Source organism: Synchiropus splendidus, chromosome 5, assembly GCF_027744825.2.
Source record: "Synchiropus splendidus isolate RoL2022-P1 chromosome 5, RoL_Sspl_1.0, whole genome shotgun sequence".
Taxonomy (NCBI): domain Eukaryota; kingdom Metazoa; phylum Chordata; class Actinopteri; order Syngnathiformes; family Callionymidae; genus Synchiropus; species Synchiropus splendidus.
Window position 1 is genome coordinate 31781177 of NC_071338.1, and position 18248 is coordinate 31799424.

General features: G+C 42.1%; 1 protein-coding gene across 2 annotated transcripts in view; it reads right to left on the minus strand.

Annotated features, from left to right (window-relative positions):
* The window catches only part of LOC128759485 (protein unc-13 homolog C), a 160616-nt gene that overhangs the window by 102796 nt on the left and 39572 nt on the right, over positions 1 to 18248 (minus strand). For both annotated transcript variants that reach the window (XM_053866480.1, XM_053866479.1), the window contains exons 5-6: positions 15619 to 15697; positions 9442 to 9495 (exon numbers count right to left, since the gene is read on the minus strand). In XM_053866480.1, coding sequence (XP_053722455.1) covers positions 9442 to 9495; positions 15619 to 15697 — 133 coding nt within the window. The remainder of the gene's footprint in view (positions 1 to 9441; positions 9496 to 15618; positions 15698 to 18248) is intronic.

Here is an 18248-nt window from a genome sequence, read left to right on the forward strand (position 1 = left end):
ACAACATTGCACGCAAAACCTCACTTGGCGATCGTCCATATTTGTTAGAGTCAGAATGTGTTGGGGAGAGTTTCAGTTGCTCCCTCAACCATGACAGATTTATGAAATTCCAGGCTTTGTATTACCACCAACTGGAGAAAGCAGCTCTGCCCTCCATTCTCCTTCCTCTCCCGTCTCCTGGCACCGGCTGTCAACACTGAGCTGCAGGCTACATGTGTGAGCTCCCCGCGCTGCCCATGTGAGCTAACCCTGGTGACGCACACCACACACCAGCAGGATTGATTGACAAACTGTGAGCAACAAGACAGAGATGGGTATCATCTCACCCTCCTGTTCACCCTTAACTTTCCAATTTCACCACCTTCGGTCCTTGTCAAGCGCTTCATTGACACCGCAAACAGAGTCTCGCTGCTTACACTGCGAATCCCACGCTTTCATCACGTTGTCAGTTCGACCTCAGCAAACCATGCGGGCGCCATTCCAAACCTGCCATATTGTTCCAGCTGACGGTTTTCTGAATCTCAGAAGCAGAAAATAGGTGTGAAGCTACATGGTTCTGGTGAGCAGAAGTGTCTCTGGAGCTCCCAGTAGCATATATGAGCGACATTTGACCTACGTAATTCTGAGACCTATTTCTGCTCCACGTTAAATAAAGATCAAGACGGAGCCTTCGGCAAATCAATACCAATGTAAAGAACGCGTTGAAGCATGTGATCAGTGATGATGGCAACATAGGCATATTATGGTTACACAAAACAGATGTGTCTTTGGTATTGATGAGTGTATGACGCTTCATGAAACAGAGTCCTCATTTTCAGAGACCGCTAGGTGGCACTCTAAGCTAAAAAATATGATTCAGATTTTGAACAGCTATTTCAATGATCCCACATATGATTTTTAAAAAGATAGCGCCACCTACACAGCTCTGCAATTCAGGACACTGTTTCACGAAGCCTCATCAGCAATCACTGTTTTAATGGTCCAGATCTTAGCGCAAGAACAGCAATGTTCTGCTTTTTTTAAACAATCTAAAACAACAAAAGCATCTACCATCAACTTCAAATATATTCCCTCACTCACCATCATAATGTCACCATTTTTGGGGAGTTTCAAGATTAATAGTTGGCATTTATGCTGACAGACAGCCTGTTGAATGACTGTCACCCTCACAGGTCACGATATCAATGTCTTCGAGCCAACTGTACCTATTTAAAGCTTCCACTTAGAATGACTTCTAGCGCAGGTTTCATTCATCGGGCCTTGACTTTGACACATATGTCATATGCCATGAGATAAAGCAGCCAGTTACTCTTAAACCCCTCAAGAAACAGGCAATTTGTTGCTGCCATTTGGCAATTTCATTTAGCAATGAAAATGTAAGGCTCGGATTAGATATATTCTTAAGGGCTATCTTCACATGAATTCCAAATATCACTTTGAGAATACATTGAAGGTTTGTGCTGCAGGATGAAATAGCCCATCTAATCATCAGTTCAAATTCAGTAGTAAAGAAGTAATGGTTTCTCATAGCTGAGTAATCTACTTTGATCAGAACAGAACTGTATCTATACTGTAATAATGTGACAGTAGTACTGCTATCAGTCAAGAAACATCTGTTTCCGCTGATTTCCTGTTGATAAACAAATGAGACATTCTTGATCTCAAAAGAGCTTGTGGCGCAGTTTCCATTACAGTATAAATGATAATGAGCTATCTGCAGTGAACAATAGCGCACTTGCTATTTCCAGGATTTTGGCCCCTGCATCTTTTGAACAAGCGAGTCTCTCAGCGGAGTCCCAGCAGGTGAAGTCGACCCCGGGTTTAGCAGACAATAGAAAGGGCACGCTGCTCAGATCACATGCGGATCAGATCTAAACTCCCGGCCTGCTCGCTGGCCCAAACGTAATGTTCCTTTCTGCTCTAAAAAGCAGATAAATGACAAACGCCATGGAATAAGATAAATGAGGCGACAGCGAGGGTGAGCCGGGTAAACACGAGCCAAAGTGTCGACGCACAAAGGCTGACAGTGCAAACAAAGATGAGACGGAGCTGCGCAGGATTCAGATGCTTCTCACGGGACCGGAGAGAAATTATTAAACGAGTGACATCATTGCCACGGAGTGACACACATGAGCTGAAATATGATTTAGAATTGCGCACACTGAATGAGAAGTAGGCTACACTTCTGCTACCATTCCAGGAACTACTGTAATCAGAAATCCGAGTGAGAAGATGCTAACTGAAGGAATAAATCTCCCGAGACCATCACCAGCTGAACGAGTGCCAGTGAGATAAATGACTGGGTCACGCGTTAGAGATTAGGGAACATGTATGGGCATAAATAAGCAACTTACTCATATGTGTATTAGCAGCACATTAGCCAGTAATTACTCAATATAAAGTAGTGATTAGTGGGCTGTTAAGTCTGACTACATTTCAACCAGGGATGGGAGCCAAAGGTTTATTCAAAACTACTGATAATTTAATGTGAATAAGCAAGTAATGAGTATATTAGTGGTTAATATTGGCTCAGCAGGAAGGCAGCAGAGGAAATGAAAGCAAACCTTTTTTTTTATCATAATGCCTCAGCAGTTATGATTAGATTCTTTCACTCATATAGGACATCGCTTTAGCCTTTTAGCAGCACAGGATCACAAATAACAATCGAGTGGGAGGGGTCGGTCCGTCACCTCACCTCACCTTCAACAATCTGTGGACAGGAATGAGGGAACAGGCCACAGAGAGCAGCATGTGTCACTAAATCCCCCACCACAAACCACAGTTATAATCATCACATAAGTTGTTAATTCTGACTTTACTACAGAGTCTTCGGAACCACTTCAGTGACGCCATGGAGTGGAGAATCTGGCAAGAGATACCTTGAATCTACACACACGTCTAGCGCCAGTCTATTCATACTGGATTAGTATTACATAGGCTGATATTGCCAGATGCTTTTACTGAAATTAAATTCTCAATAATCTGTGCCGATGACATGAGGAAAAAAACATTAACATGGTGAGTTCAGACTCGACTGGAAATGTTATATGCAATATACATATATATGTTCATTATTAATATTAGTTTAATATCAACGGTAATTTGGGCATTTGAATTTCAAATATATAAATATACAAATGCCAATTTGTGACCCATCTTTTCTATTTACTTATTATTTATTACAGTGTGAGTTATGGAACCTTGCCTCATCATTTGTTGATACTTTTAGAATTTCTTCATCATAATTTTTGGCATTTTAGTATTATTATTGTTATGATTAGAATAATTAACAAATGCTTTATTAAGGATTCATTTTGAGGAAAGAATATTTTACTTCTTGGAACTTTTAGTTCTTAAAAACAAAAACAAAAAAATCTGACTTATGAGTCACCGTCTAATTTCCCTCTTCTCCATGTTCAGTGAAGCAGATGCAAACTACTTTCGGCAGACAATCTTGGGGACCATTTTTCTTTTTTCCTCCAGTGACTCTAGTGTGATTATGGACATCAGACTCAACTGAAAATGTTTCTCGATTCATTCAGTTTAGCATTTACATGTGAAATACACTTTTCAATCCAATTTGAAGGCATCAGTTCATCTTTCCAATCCATCTTTTACCAGGATGTTGCTAATGATGTCATCAGACTGAAATACGAAACCATTCCCCTCTAACTATATGTGACTGACTCGTGCAGAGATTTGTTGTCAGGATTTTCCCATTTTTATTTTTTTTTATTTTGCCCTGAGGTGAGACTCACAGGCTCCCGCTGTCAGACTGTCAACCACTCAGCAGTCAGTCTGACAGAATGGAAAAATGATATTTGCTGGGTTTGGTTTTAGTCACGGCTGCAGCAGGGAAGAAAGAGAAGCGCGGCTCTACATTCTTCAAACCCAGAAGGGACTGACACTTGCATATCCATGAAATAAGAAGCGTAGACCTGCCAATATCTAAGGCTCTGGCTCTCATTTGATACTCCATTTTGTGAAGCGTGTTCTAACTGTATTTAACTACATGTGTGTTACATTAAAACAATATATGTCAGTTATATTTATTCAGTACTTTTGCATAATACCTATTATAGCTAATATATATTTTTAGCTGCTTTAGGGACCTCTTCGCGGCAACATCAGGTCTGACTGAGAGCAACAAAAAGACAGAGGGAACAGATACGTTTACCTCTCTAGACCTTAATCTTTCTCTTGGTCTCCTCCTTCTTTCAGCATATAACCCCAAAAGAGTGCGGGAATACAGTAGTATCAGGAGGAAATGTCAGCAAAATTAACTCACTTCTTCATACATACAGAAGGCTGAGCTTTACTCCAAGTCTCAAGTCATTCAGAAAGATAAATATACAAATGCTGGCATAGTATTTTTGAATTCTACTATCATTTTTTCTTACATAAGCAGTAGTAAAGATAAACTATTAGCGTAGCCCTTGAAGACCCTGTATGGACCGACTACAACCTTTACAGCTGTATCAGTAATGTGCTTAGTCACTCTGTTGTGTCACCGCTCCGTGCTGCACAGCACTCGAGCATGTTCCTGCTGATGCGTCATGTGTTGGTTCTGGTGGGGTGACCAGTCACTCCATGTGTCACGAATAACAGCCGGCCAAAAGTGACCGAGCCACAGCTGGACTGGATCTTGTTTTCAAAATAAACCTGTGTTTTAAATGTGGTGATGCAGATTATTTATTTTTTGTCAGGAAGGGCTGAGACAGTCAGTCGAAGCTAGTTCTGTTTAGTGCCTTGAGCTTGCTCCACAAGAGGTTTCTATCTCACAGCAAGACAGGCTAACTGGACGACATCTCAGCTGTTGGGCCACACGCCTGAGTCATGTTGGATTCATAAGCTGGCACGCCACGGTACCCCATGTGAAGGTCTTCTCACACACCTTGCTGGCTCAGTCTAACCCCAAAACATTCTGTCGACATCCATATTTCACCAAGGGCGGCTTGACCCTTTATCCATGTAGGACAACAGCAAGCTAGATTAAGTCTCACTGGGTAAAACACTGAAAGACCATGACGTTAAAACAGTTTTGCCATGTCTTGTGTGAGAATTTAACATCCACAAACTTAACATCAGTGATCTACGGAGGAGATTTTCAGAGAAACCCAAAAGGAAGCTGTCGGACACGTGTCAAAGTCATGGCCAAATTTGGACCTCAATTTCATCTTAAGTGGCCCGGAGGAGTGTGAATTAAAATTGACTGCATGTCCCTCCAGGAACATCCCATCTCACAGTGGGTTCTGGAGTCATGTGCCAATCATATGGTTTGATAAAACTCAGTGCGAGAATGAGGGAGGAAAACCACACTGAGGTGTGAAGGGTGATGAGATCTGGCCACGGAGTGGTGTGGCAGGTGCTGAATAACGTCCTGCCATATAATTGCTATTTAAAGTCCCCAAACAGCACCACCAATAAGCAGCAGAGCCACGTAAGCCACTCCATTTACTCCATTGAAATGCCTATGCGTCAACATCCAACGCTGAAGGCTGCCACCGGCGTCAGTATAGGACACACAAGTCCACTTACCCAACGTCAATATACTGTATTACGCCAAGGGAGCGAGGATGGGTCAGATCCTCCGTTGTGGTTTGGTCGCCACAGACATTTTCAACTTTGAACTCCAGTCATGTTCTGTAGACGCAGTCACCACAACATACAGTACGATGTGTCTGAGGTCTACATAGTTCTGATGCAGATTTTAAAACTGATCTCTCGTGTTCAAGTTATCGGGGAGTCATGCAGGAAGATGTAAGGGGAGTGAAACACCAGATAGCAGTGAGGTTGAGAAGCTGAGCCCAAATACAATTTCATCCACAAGATTCTCTCCCCCAAAATCAAGGCGATCAATTTGTAACACCCCGAGTGCAGTCAGACGTTGCCTTTACACACCACAGCAGTGATTTCAGTCTGGCACAGATGGTTAGTCGTGCCTGCTCGCTGGTTTTGCCTGAGCTCACGGGGTGGAGCTGGCATGATAAGAGAAATGGAATTCTTTCAGAGGCTTGAATTTTGTTGCACTGCCAGGTCTGATTAAGACTACTTATAATGAACTGTCAATAGAATATTCATTCATTTAGAGAAAAAAAAAATGAATGTCTCAAGTTGATTCACTCCCACCCGGGGATCATTTGTCTGACCAGATTTCATTTATCAGAGAAACTAGTTTAGGGTTCAGGTCCAACACGTTCTCGCTCCTGAGACGTAGCATATTGACGCTCGACATGTGTAATTTTGGTTCTTAGGGTGATGCGCTGCGAGTAAAAAAAGCGACTAAGGGGAAAGCCACAAGATGACCCTAGTTTAAGCCTCCGCTCTTGAAATACAAGTTCATGTCACTTGGTATCTAGGGTAACTTTTCAATTCAACTGGAAGACAGAACACATGCTTCAACTGAGTGCCTCATGCGTCAACATTCAAAGCAGACAGCTGCCTTCGAAAACTACCGCACCACACCAAACTGTAACTGGATTTCATGAGTGAGTCGGAGGTAAGTAGTTGGGAGACAACCCGGACATACCCACAGTCCTTAGCTTAAGCAGAGCTGACAGTCACCGTGCCACAAAAATAAATCGGAAAGTTTAAGAGTCTGTGCAATCCGCTTTCCAGCTCCATGCGACCAAACAATTGGAATGGCTGTCCATAGATTAAATTCATTTAATTGCACTGAAGCTGAGTTTACTCACGATAAATAACACATTTTTAATCTGTTAGGAATGGAACTCAGTGGAAGAAGTTCTCAACAGAGTGGCCAATAATGCAAACATTTGTTTACCCCAACAACCCACCATAATTTATTGATACTGTCAAGAACATTATTTAGCATAACCTCAGAGGCTTAGAACAGCATTCTAAAGAGCATAACATTGGAAACATTATTGGCCACTCTGTTGTTGAGAACATCTTTGTTTAAGTTAGAGCAGGTACACAACGTGGGAGTCATTTTCCATTAATCATGAGTTAAGTCAGCTTCAGGGCGATTCATTGAGATCAAAAACCTTCATCTATTGACAGCCCTATATGCAAACACCACCTCAAACTCCTTCACCAGAGCCAGCTGAAGCCAGCTCAGGTGGTTCAGCCGTCTTGTTAGGATCCCTGCTGAGGTGTTCCGGGCACTGGAAGGAGTTGGCATGGCCGTGTTTGGAAAATTATTTTAGCTCCTACTCCTGCAGGGTTGATGACAGCGGCCCAAACAATAACCAGCTGCTGCTGCCGTCTCATCCAGCACTCTCTGCTCCTGTGAGCATCTCTACATGGCCAAACTACCTTCCAGCCACACGAGTGGCTCTGACTGTTTACATAGTCGGCTTTTGGACTCAGTCACAACACAGGAATTCAATAATGCATTCGGAATGTAATTACAATTATCACTGTTGTTTAATTTCCCAACCCTAAAGCCAGTCTACGACAAAGTCCATCGTCTGTCGCCTGGTGATTTTTAAAGCTATTAAAAATGTCTTTTATTGTATCAGGTCGGCAAAAAAAAACAATAAATCATTTCAACTTGTCCAAGAGAAATTTGAAATTGTTCACTCTTCCTACGTCTCTCGACTCGACTTTTTCATCTGAGATTATTTTAGCTCTGACCACATACTCGGAACATTCTCATCTTTCCCCTACACACATTATCCTCCACATCTCACATTTCCTCTCTCTTCTACACTGACACTGGTTCAGTCCTCACAGGAAAAGCTTTCTCCTCGACTTAATGCAGCAGATAAATCTCTGACATCTGCTCGGCCTACTTACCCTGACCACACAATCTGCGGCTTTGCTCGGAACTCTACCCTCAACCACCAGTCCTGAAACCCTCCCGTGTTGGTTCCTAATCACAACACCGGACGTCAGAGAGGATTGGGTCGCTGCAAGTGTGGTCAAAAACATAAATTAATCAAGTCAAGAGCACTGAATCTTTGTTGGTTCTGGACTACCTTTGACACAAAGATGACAATATTAAAGCCAGAGGTGTCGTCCTGCGACTCATTGACACAAGCTATACTGATGTAACAGCTCTTAGCAACTGTGCAAGTGGCCAGCTAAAACAGCCTAAAGCCCTCAAGACAACGGCGCCCATGTACGAGTCTCCCAATAAACTTACGCTGTGCACCAGTTAGCTTTGAAGAGGGAAATCGTAATTGGTAATGACATCACAGACAACTTCAGCGTGTTCCAGTTATCCAAATAGCAATACAAGAGTGACGTCCACAAAAATTCTAAGCATCTCCACGATCAATATGTGATACGTTTGCAACTACAAAACCTGCCAGATGAAGGAGTATAAATGAATACATTTGTTTCTTTGGGCTTCTTTCTCTCCACTCTCCAACTTGGAAATAAGGTGAGCCTCAATAAAAACATCTGCACTGGCAACACGCTTGACTTTGGCATCTGTACCAGATCTTGCACGCCAAAATGTTTACGGTTTGAAAGAGCCACTGGCAACTCCAGTCACAAGTAGCAAATCATGTGGAACTTCAGGTAGGTCCAATGAAGCTCCGGAACAAGCTCCACCTTTATGAGACTGTCACTGGATATAACACAAGCTTTTTGATCTCAGAAACATTACATACACATACATTATTTATTCGCCATTTATCGTGAGTTAACTCCACTTCTGTGCAATTAAATGAAAGAAATAAATTTCAGAAATTGTACTGATGGAGCTCTCATTTGAAAATAGTTACACTGAACGAGTGCTTCAAAGTCAAAGAAGATAGAGCTGAGGGCAACACCTGCTGAGCTGGGAAAATGAGGACACTGCTTCTTAAGCCTGTCACAACATAGAAAAGCCGAGAAACCTTCAACTCTGACAGTCGTTAACAAATTCCATCTAGGCATGTTGCCTCCTGTGAAACCTCAACATCCTCAGTGACAGAAGCTATTCTGGAAGTGCCACCCAGCCAAAAGCCACACGTGGCACGAGATGGCCATATTAAAAGCAACAATAGATATTTTCTGTCACCAGGCACTGAATTGTGCACCACAGAACCTTCTATACAAACCAAAGTATTCTGACATGCATGTTATTCAGGTTACCGCAGGACTAGAACTGACTAGTTGCCAAGTCATTACTTTAAATGGCTCACTTCCCACCACCTTGTGCAGGTAATTAAACGATGAATGGATGTCCAGATGAAAATAAAAGCCAACCCTTGATCCTCAAAGCCTCTTACTTTTTAAAGCAGCATCAGCTCTTCCTTGTTAGCCAGAATAAAAACTCATCAAGGACATTGCTCAAAAGACTGAAAGCAACTGACTTCAGTCTCCAAAGTGCCCACAATTTTAATTAACTCCACGCTACGTTTCAGGAAAACATGAGAACATCCTGTCACACACGTCTGTAAGAGAAGCGCAGGAAAAGCTCGACCCAGAAGCACTTGACACACTCTATTGACCGTCAGCATGAAAATGATAATGTTGTGTACTCACCAGGTCCTCGTTATTCAGGGTAGACCGGTTCACCAGAGCGAACGAGATGCCTGCCTTTCGAGCAGTGAGGGTCTAAAACGAGAGACAAACGGTGAGTGTTTCTTTGAAACTGTGGGATATGTTGAAGTCCTAGCAAGTCTGACGAATGTCGTTCTTCTGATGACAACACCCAAGCATCCATCCATCATCCTCTGCTGACTGAAGGTCAGTTCACAGTCAGCAGCACAGGCAAATTGGGCCAGACTATCCTCTCGCCAGACACCTCCTGAAGCAAACTGTAAAGATACCTAAGCGTTTTCAACCGCAGCCAAAACGAGTTGTCCTTTGTTTGCCTCATCCCAGTTACATGTACTTAATTAAGGTCAGCTGTGACCCGTCCGTGGCTTAAACAATGTTGACAACACTTTGTTTTCCCCCTCGGCCATCAAACAGTGGCGTACAACCTAAGAGAGGGCAGTCAAAAGAACTTAGATCCACTTGTCCTGCGGGTTTGCCTCAACGATTCATGAAAACCAAAGGGCTCATAGATCCTTCAACACGAAGGCGTACCACATGTAGGCGACACTTAGGCAAGCTGCTATGTTGAAAGGTTGAAGACCTTCTGGAGGGCTTTTGTCATCTCCGGACAGCATTATTTAAGAGAATGCTGAGGGTCAACTGTGTTGGTTCTGTATGAGGGCTTGTCTCTTTGTTCTTCGATGGAGTACTCAAGCAAGGTACTCCTCAAACCTAAGACACTATAGGTGCCGTCAAATCTCAGAATCAAAAAGATACTTTCTCAGTCTTGCTCTTCAACTTAACCTCATGAGAATCCAGTTTTGAGGATCAGAGTGAGGATTAAGGAAGGAATAGGAATTCACCCCAAGAACTGACCATGCCACAATCAGACCTATTTAGCTCTGATTTTTTTTTGTTTTTATTTTATTTTTTCACACAAACATCCAATTACACATCTATGTAAATTGAGCTAAGATATGGACTCATATTTTTGAGTGTAGGTTGGTTCATTTTAAGACCTATCTTGTGTTTCCTCCCCATCCAATGGTGTAAACCAAAATCAAGACAACAAGCCCCCAATGAGATTCCACTGCTCTCCCAGATTCCACTTTTTCATAGTCAACTGGGAACATGAAGGAGCACTTTCTGACAAACTGTCCATGGACCTGAATACAGATTTTTGATCTGTCTCGCTTTTCGAGCACAAAAAAACAGATTTAAACCATCACCAAACGGAAACAGAGAACCATGTGTTTCCTCAATAGAGTTCTGATCTGCTGGTCATCTTTAAGCTGGAGGTTGACCATTTAGGTAAAGCCCAGTAATAACGAAAACAATCCGTTTCCACTCTATTTCCACCCATATTACCTCAGTGAGCACCTCACAGCTGCATTGATGTAACGTCACTATGCCAGCTGTGTCACCATGACAGATGAACAACTCTTATTAGGGGAAAATGAACGGGTGGAAACCCCTTCACAGGAAGATCACTCTCTCCTAAAGTCTGAGCTCTTGTCCAATCGAAATCAGATTTGTGACGAAAGCTGTAATGACGGGGTTTGTGTGTGATCGAAGAGAGAACTTACCAAAGCCTGTGATTTCCCAGCGGCCGCAAATTGAGAATGAAAGAAACACAGAAACTGTATTAGACCAGGACTGGCGACATAATACCGTCAAGCACAAACAGCAGAGTAATTGTGTTTATCCGAACTGAGCGCATCGGTGTCTCACTGCCATGCAGGACTGCTGTTTAGGGCATAGAGCTCTTGAGAAACAATTGGAGTTACTCAGCCTTGGCAAGACTCCACTTTTTGTCTTTCACTCATGCAGTGATTTTGTAAATTGCAGTCATGCTTGGCATTTATCGTCACTCTTCTGTTGGATGAAGCTTTGATCATATTTTCTGCTGTCTGCTCTGCACATTGGTTTGACGAACACAAGACGCACACACAGCGACTCACATATGAGTGAAGACATCTGCACAGCACAACACCGACTCACACGCACACACATCTGCCCACAAACTAAAGCCTGAGATAGACTGTGCGATTTCAGGTTGGCGGCTCAACTATTTAGGGATGGAGAATAAAATAGTCAGCAGAGTAAGGGCTGAAAGACGACGCTCCGGTCCAGTCGACTTCATTAAAACTCTGCCGTTTCCAAAGCGGTGCTGCAGCTTGAGTTTAGTGTCAGTCATAGCCCTTAGTAATTAACTATATTGCATGAGATAACATGGCTAATTTGACTTTTGAAAGGTTTGCGCGTACTAAAACGACTTGCACCGACTAAAGTCAGCATTTGCAGAGGTTCATAATAGTCTGTTTGCTTTGCAATGGAGACGCTATTTGCGAGGTTTAAGCATGATTTTTCTCAGAGGTGAAAACTGAAATGAATTAATGTACCTCATGCGATTACAGTATCCATTCCTTCGGTTCTTTTTGCGGTAGTAGCAGAAAACATTGTATCAATGAAACACACATCGTTTTTATCAACCGTACTAGTCTTTCATTTGGGTTAAATAACTCTATTACTATTTCTACTGAGATAATAGGGGGTAGTATGATGTAAAGGGAGCCACGAAATTCTCTTCTCACTGCCCTGGTACTTTGTCCACACAATACACAATTGGAGCTCTAGAAGATTCAGTTTCAATTTGCAGCAGTGTCTTGAGCGAGACACATAGCAATCTGTGCAACAACTAACATTGCTTTTACTAAGAATAAAATGCTGTATGTTTTATGACAGATGTGAAGAACGTAAATAACTACGGTGTTAAGCTAATGATGGGTGGCAGATTAACGGTCAGACAGTGTGATGATATGGCTAAAGCCATATCAGCTTTGCTAAAGGTTTGTTGCCAACTTGCAAAACTCTTTTTTTTCCGCTTTAAAATATGCAGAGATATTTAAGATTGCACGCAAGTGTTAGCATCATACAAAGGTGCCAAATAGTTTGAAAGGCTTTTGCAGCAATCAATATGCAGTTTGAAGGTTTACATGGACACGTGTCGAGCTAACACAACATTAAGACAGCAATGATGTAAAAGCCTAAATTTGTATAGTGCACAACGGCTTTCACTCAAACACTTGACCGTTGAGAGAATGTGGCTCATTTGAAGGCGGCAATTTATGTGCAAAAAGATTTGCTCCCGATCTAAAATGTGCAAAGTGGTAACTGAGACTGCACACAAGCGTTTGCGTCATACAGAGGTGACGAATAGTTTGTATGCTTCGTACGTGTTGAGCTACCGACGGGTGGGAGATGAATGGTCTGAAGTGATAAATTCAAAGCCTAAAATCGTACAGTGCACAGCGGACTTCACTCAACCACTCAAACAACACGTACACAAAAGACACTCGCACAAAAAGAACAATTATCCATAATGAGTTTGAATCCACTGACTCTGGGTGACCAGAGATTGAAGAAAAGAAACAATAATCCCACAGATTACGTCATACAGAGGAATGCAGACACTGACAGCTGACAATATTGGATCAGTCTTTACCACGACCCTCGCGTCTGTTCGGCCCAGCGATGGTAAAGATCCATGGCAGCCATGGGGAATGTGGGAGGGACCTCTACATGAACTGAGGTTGTTGATGTAAGTTTATCAACATGCACCAGCACTGCTGAGGTTGCTGCAGGCAATGTGACCCACTGTCCAGATGGTATCTGCTTAGCCGCTCTATAGATTCTTAATCCATCTTAAACTTTGTGTTTATGCTTTGTTTCAGTCCGTGATAATGTGTGCTAGCTAGCCGGGCCGTCCATTCCAAACAAGCGCTGCTGCTGCCCTGAAGCAATCGCACAGCAAACGGGGGACATTGACAAAGGAGAGGCATGAGAGGGGAGGACCAATTAGATCGCCGACGACTGACTTCATCCCTCGTGTAAAAGGCTTGTTCTGCGTCGCTTTTACATGATTTAAAAGCCTCACACAGTTAAATCAGAAGCCAATGAAGTCTCTTTGATATATTTTTGGGTTGAGTTGTCAACATTTCAAGTTCTTTTGGGCACCTGCCGAGGCCGTGGAGAGAAAAGAAGCGTCAATGAGAAGAATCGGCCAGGCGGAAATCTGACAACTCACTGAAAAATATCACCCATAGAAGTTATGGGTCTGTATGGGAATGGCAAAATATTCATAAATAATCAGTAGAAGACGACAACCCATACTTACCAAGACATTGTTGGTTATTAATTTCATGAGAGATATGAACAAATACAGCATCAACTCATGTCGTTCACTGTGATATTGACATTCATCACAATCCGAGTGTATGACATCATATTGGCAGAAAATGCATGTTCTTCACAAAACTCCTTCATTTTTACGTTGTCAAAGATGAAAACAGTCAACATAGACACACAGGACAGACATGGAATGGCACAGGACGGACAGATATAAACACACGCGTGGCTATCATTGGCAGATTCCAGTCTGGCTGAACTACTGCATCAGGCATCTCTGCGGGATTTACTGTGACATATTGTAGCAGTAAAACACAAATGGCAAAGCATCAGAGGATAAAGAGCTCTCGGAGGGCTCAATAAACCAGTTTTACATAGTAGTATCACTTTAAAAGGGCTTCACACAAGATAAAATTGACCTGTTTATTACCATTACAATACATTGAGTATTTTGACTAATATTACAGTGGAACATACCGGGTTCTTAAAGTGTCACCGACACACCTCTGGAGCAATGCATAAATATACAGTATGATATGATCACATAATGTCTTCAATGGTGGTTCTGCTGAATTACAACGCAAAGAGTAAATTGAGCTCTAAGTGAATCAAAGCCAGAACTGGAAACAAGCCTTTGGGACATCGCTCTGCAGATTATTTCACCCTGAAAGTTTGAATGACTTGAATGATCAGTTTGAATAGACCTTAGTAGATGGAAGCATCTCACTGGGCAGCAAAAGTGAAGAGAAATGTTTGAAAAATACTGTTAAGTTGACCCAAGGAACCTTCATTTCTCGTGAGTTTAGGGGTGACCTGGTCATCCATATGAAGGTGACATTCTTTGTCCTAGAAAAATGAATGTAATGTATTCACATAAGATGTAACTCCAAAGGCATAACGTTTGACGATTGCCACGTCGCACATGCAACGCAGAAGGTTGACTTCCGCGTCAACATTTGAGCCAAAGGCCACCTGACAATCTTCAATATGCTACACCAACAGAGTGACAATTAACCACCTGAAAATACCCACAGGCTAATATTAAAATAAATACTGTGCGATATAGGACAACATGATGTCTCTCAAAGGAATGGAATGAATGGACAAAAAACTCATTTTCAAACTAGTTTCAACCGTTATTTTCACAAGTGCTGGGGTCTATCCATCTCTGCGGTGCTGCCCCAAAGTGGCACATGTCAAACTAAAGATGGATGACTGGCTGACAGTCAGGAGTCCCCCAAAATATGGGGCAAAACAACCATACTTTAGCTTAATCCAAAGTAATGTGGGACACCTTTTAGTGTTTCTTTTTTCCATTGAAACTTGCCAATTTCCAACCCCTTGTTCCAACATTAATTGCTTGACAACACAGGAGTCGATCTATTCATGCTGGATTTGTAAGATAGACTGTTGAGCACATGCAAATCATGGACTAATTTTAAAAGATTTTTGACCCAAATACGTACTTTACTTGCATATCATCTCTCTGGTGAGGATTCCGCTTTGACTGGGGTGAGGGTCGTTACAGGTGACTAGGAGTAGGAAGCAATGTTGCAGCCCAGTGAGATACTAGATTCTCCACTTGCATTAAGCCACTGGTTTCACACTTTGTTGTAACAGAAGATAAAAGTGAGTATTAGCTTAACACTATGAGCTTTCTCTGAGCAGCTTTTAGGTTGTCTGTAGCATTTGGGTTTCATGAGATGCCAGTGCCTTACGTTGCAAACAAAACTTCCCTAGCAGTGAACAGTAACAGTTTTTTTCTGTCTTTGAGCCATTGGCCAAACACTCCATTGGATTACTAAGTGATAAGGACAGTGTCATTCAATCTTATTATGTTATCATGTTGTCACCAGAGTGACATTCGGCTTGTTGTCGACAGCAGCCATTACACTCACACCGAGTCGCATTCCAGCATTGTTGGGTAATGTGGGGTCACTCAGATAGATTTGACATAAATCACACACAACCTTGTCGAGGCGGATGACTCACCAGGTCTCGGACAAGAGGCACTGTCCTCTTGCGCCGTAAATCTGGCATGCTGTCAATACCGTAAAGAATGCTGCCAGCCCTGGAGAAGCAGACAGATTTAAGGTGCATTAATATCATAATAATACCATGTTGGAAGAGACATCACGATAATGAAACACACACACGGGACGGGGGGTGATTTACAGAGTCGGGACACACCATGGATCACGTCTCCCACTTAATGTGTCACGGGCCTTTCTCTGCTCTTAAAATGGACCTTCGCTGGGACATTTACGACCTACTACATAATAATTCTCAAACTGCTGAAATTCTTACTTTAAATTACGGCTTGCATAATCTTCTAACGTTCCTCACAGTGAGTCCACACCATCACTTTTCTTAATCATCCTCTCTTCGTGTCACAAGATGCTGGGCCTGAGCAGAAAGGAAGACTGCAGGGCTAAAGAAAACTAAAAATAAAAATGGGCTACAAGGTTCTCCCTAAAGCTTAAGCAGCACAGGAGCCCCAGGAAATTGATTTGAGGAGTTTTTGTCGACATGTAGTGACTCGCAATGTCAGGGCACCACCGCCTTCAGTTGAGGAGGCCTTTTAAGGTAGACCAATGCACTCTGCTTTAGTGATCCCCTTTAATCTCAGATTTTCTCAGACTCATGGCCGTCTCCAAGTCAGTTCTAACCAGACACGCAACTGGATTGTTGTGCGGCTTGCTTTGCTATAACTACCGAGCCGACCGCTGGATGGTAACAAATACTTCAAATACGTCTTTACTTTGGTGTCACCCTCGAAGAGTCTTCATCCAGTCTCTGGTCTTAGTTGTGAATTGTTCTCAAATAAAGACCCATTTACACTCAACATGGACACAGCCTTCTGTCCGTGCTCTGCCTTCATTTACTCCGTATTTCTGAAGGTTTCCACAAAGCTTATGGATACGGACTAAACGGAGCAGTACCACCAAACCGTGGCAGTGTTGCTGTTACAACCCAACATGTAGCTATTGAGACAAGAAGACATAACAATGGTGCAAATTCCAACCACCGCCTCCAACAACGCTGCCTCCGTTTTCCACTTTTGTGCAAGGGGTAGTTGATCCATACTTCTTCCAAAGTCGCCATGTTGGTTCGAGTGTGTTGACTTTGACTTGTTTTGACTTGCTATATGCATATATAACACACACACACACTTCTGTTCGGCAACAGTGAAGCCCAGAAATAGCAAATGAGTCGATGAACCTGTGTTACTCGGAACAAGCTGACCTATCTTTCAAGTCTTGGTTCACAAAACTGACTTGTTTTTAATAACTGTTCGCCCTGTTCATCACTGTTGTCCCTTGTGCGCTCAACACACTTCCACTTTTCTCTTCCCCTCCCATGAGGCTTCACAGGCGTCACCTCAGCTCTCAATCAAAGCCAGTTCCACGACCTCAGCATGGCATCAAGGTCCCAGCATCTATACATGGATAAATCTCCTCCAGCTCTGGTGTGGGGCCTCTCGGCGACATCGCAGGCGAGTCCCTGCAGATACACAATGTGACACAATACGCTGGCCCTCGCTGGCGCCTGGAGCCGCGGCCTCTTTCCCTCGCTTGTGCTGCAGATGGCTGCCCAGCCAGCCGGGCTAACAGAGGCTAAATATGTGTATGTTTGACCCCTCACAGGGCGGGACTGGTTTAGTGAACACCCAGCTTTAAACATTTGGATACAAGGAGCGGCGTTCAGATGCTGCATCAGTGGGGAGAAAGTTTTTGAAATTTCCAAATGATTTGTGAATCAAGTTTCCTCAACTGTCCACCATCTTGGCCTTTCCACAATAAGAATTATATTTTTCTTTTGCATTTTTTTTATTATTATTTATTATAATTATAATAATTAGGCATTTAGAGAATTCTAAAAGAAAAATGGACAAATATTTTAAATGAGTTATTATGAAATAATAATAACAACAACAATAACAATAATAATAATCATCATCATCATCATCTGAATTATGAAAGAAACAACAACGACCTGGAAGTTTCAGTTTTGATCCAGGAAATTACATGTTTTTAAAGGCTTTGAAATAATTTATACAAAAACCTTCGCAAAACAAAAAAAAAATAAAATAAAATAAAAATTTAGTTCATCAATCATGAATATGATTTAAAGCAAAATAAATGAATGGGATTATTAAATAACATTTTAATTTAACGAAAGTAAATGATAAAATAGGATATATAAGAACTAATGTTTCTCTTATAAAACAAAAAAATATATATCATATCATAAATGTATAATTGTTGTTTTTTTCCCCTCTCTGGGAAATAAATGGAAATAAGTTGGGAGTGTTTTGATTTTATTTATGAATTAGTCAGCATTCATAGTCAATAGTAATAGCCAACAAAAGCGAATGTGGAATTCATATAGAGGCCCTCGTTATAAAAAAATCTGAAATAAAATAAATATTTCAAGTGAGTGATAGATAGACAGATGGATAGATAGATAGACAGATGGATATATAGATGCTCATGAAAAGAGAATTTTTGCTTCATTTAATTGTTAGGTGCTGAAAACGGGATGGGCAACTCTCCCACGTGTTCATCAACACTCAGCCAGGATGAAAGGCTCAAATGAAGCATGGAAGTCTGAGACCTGAT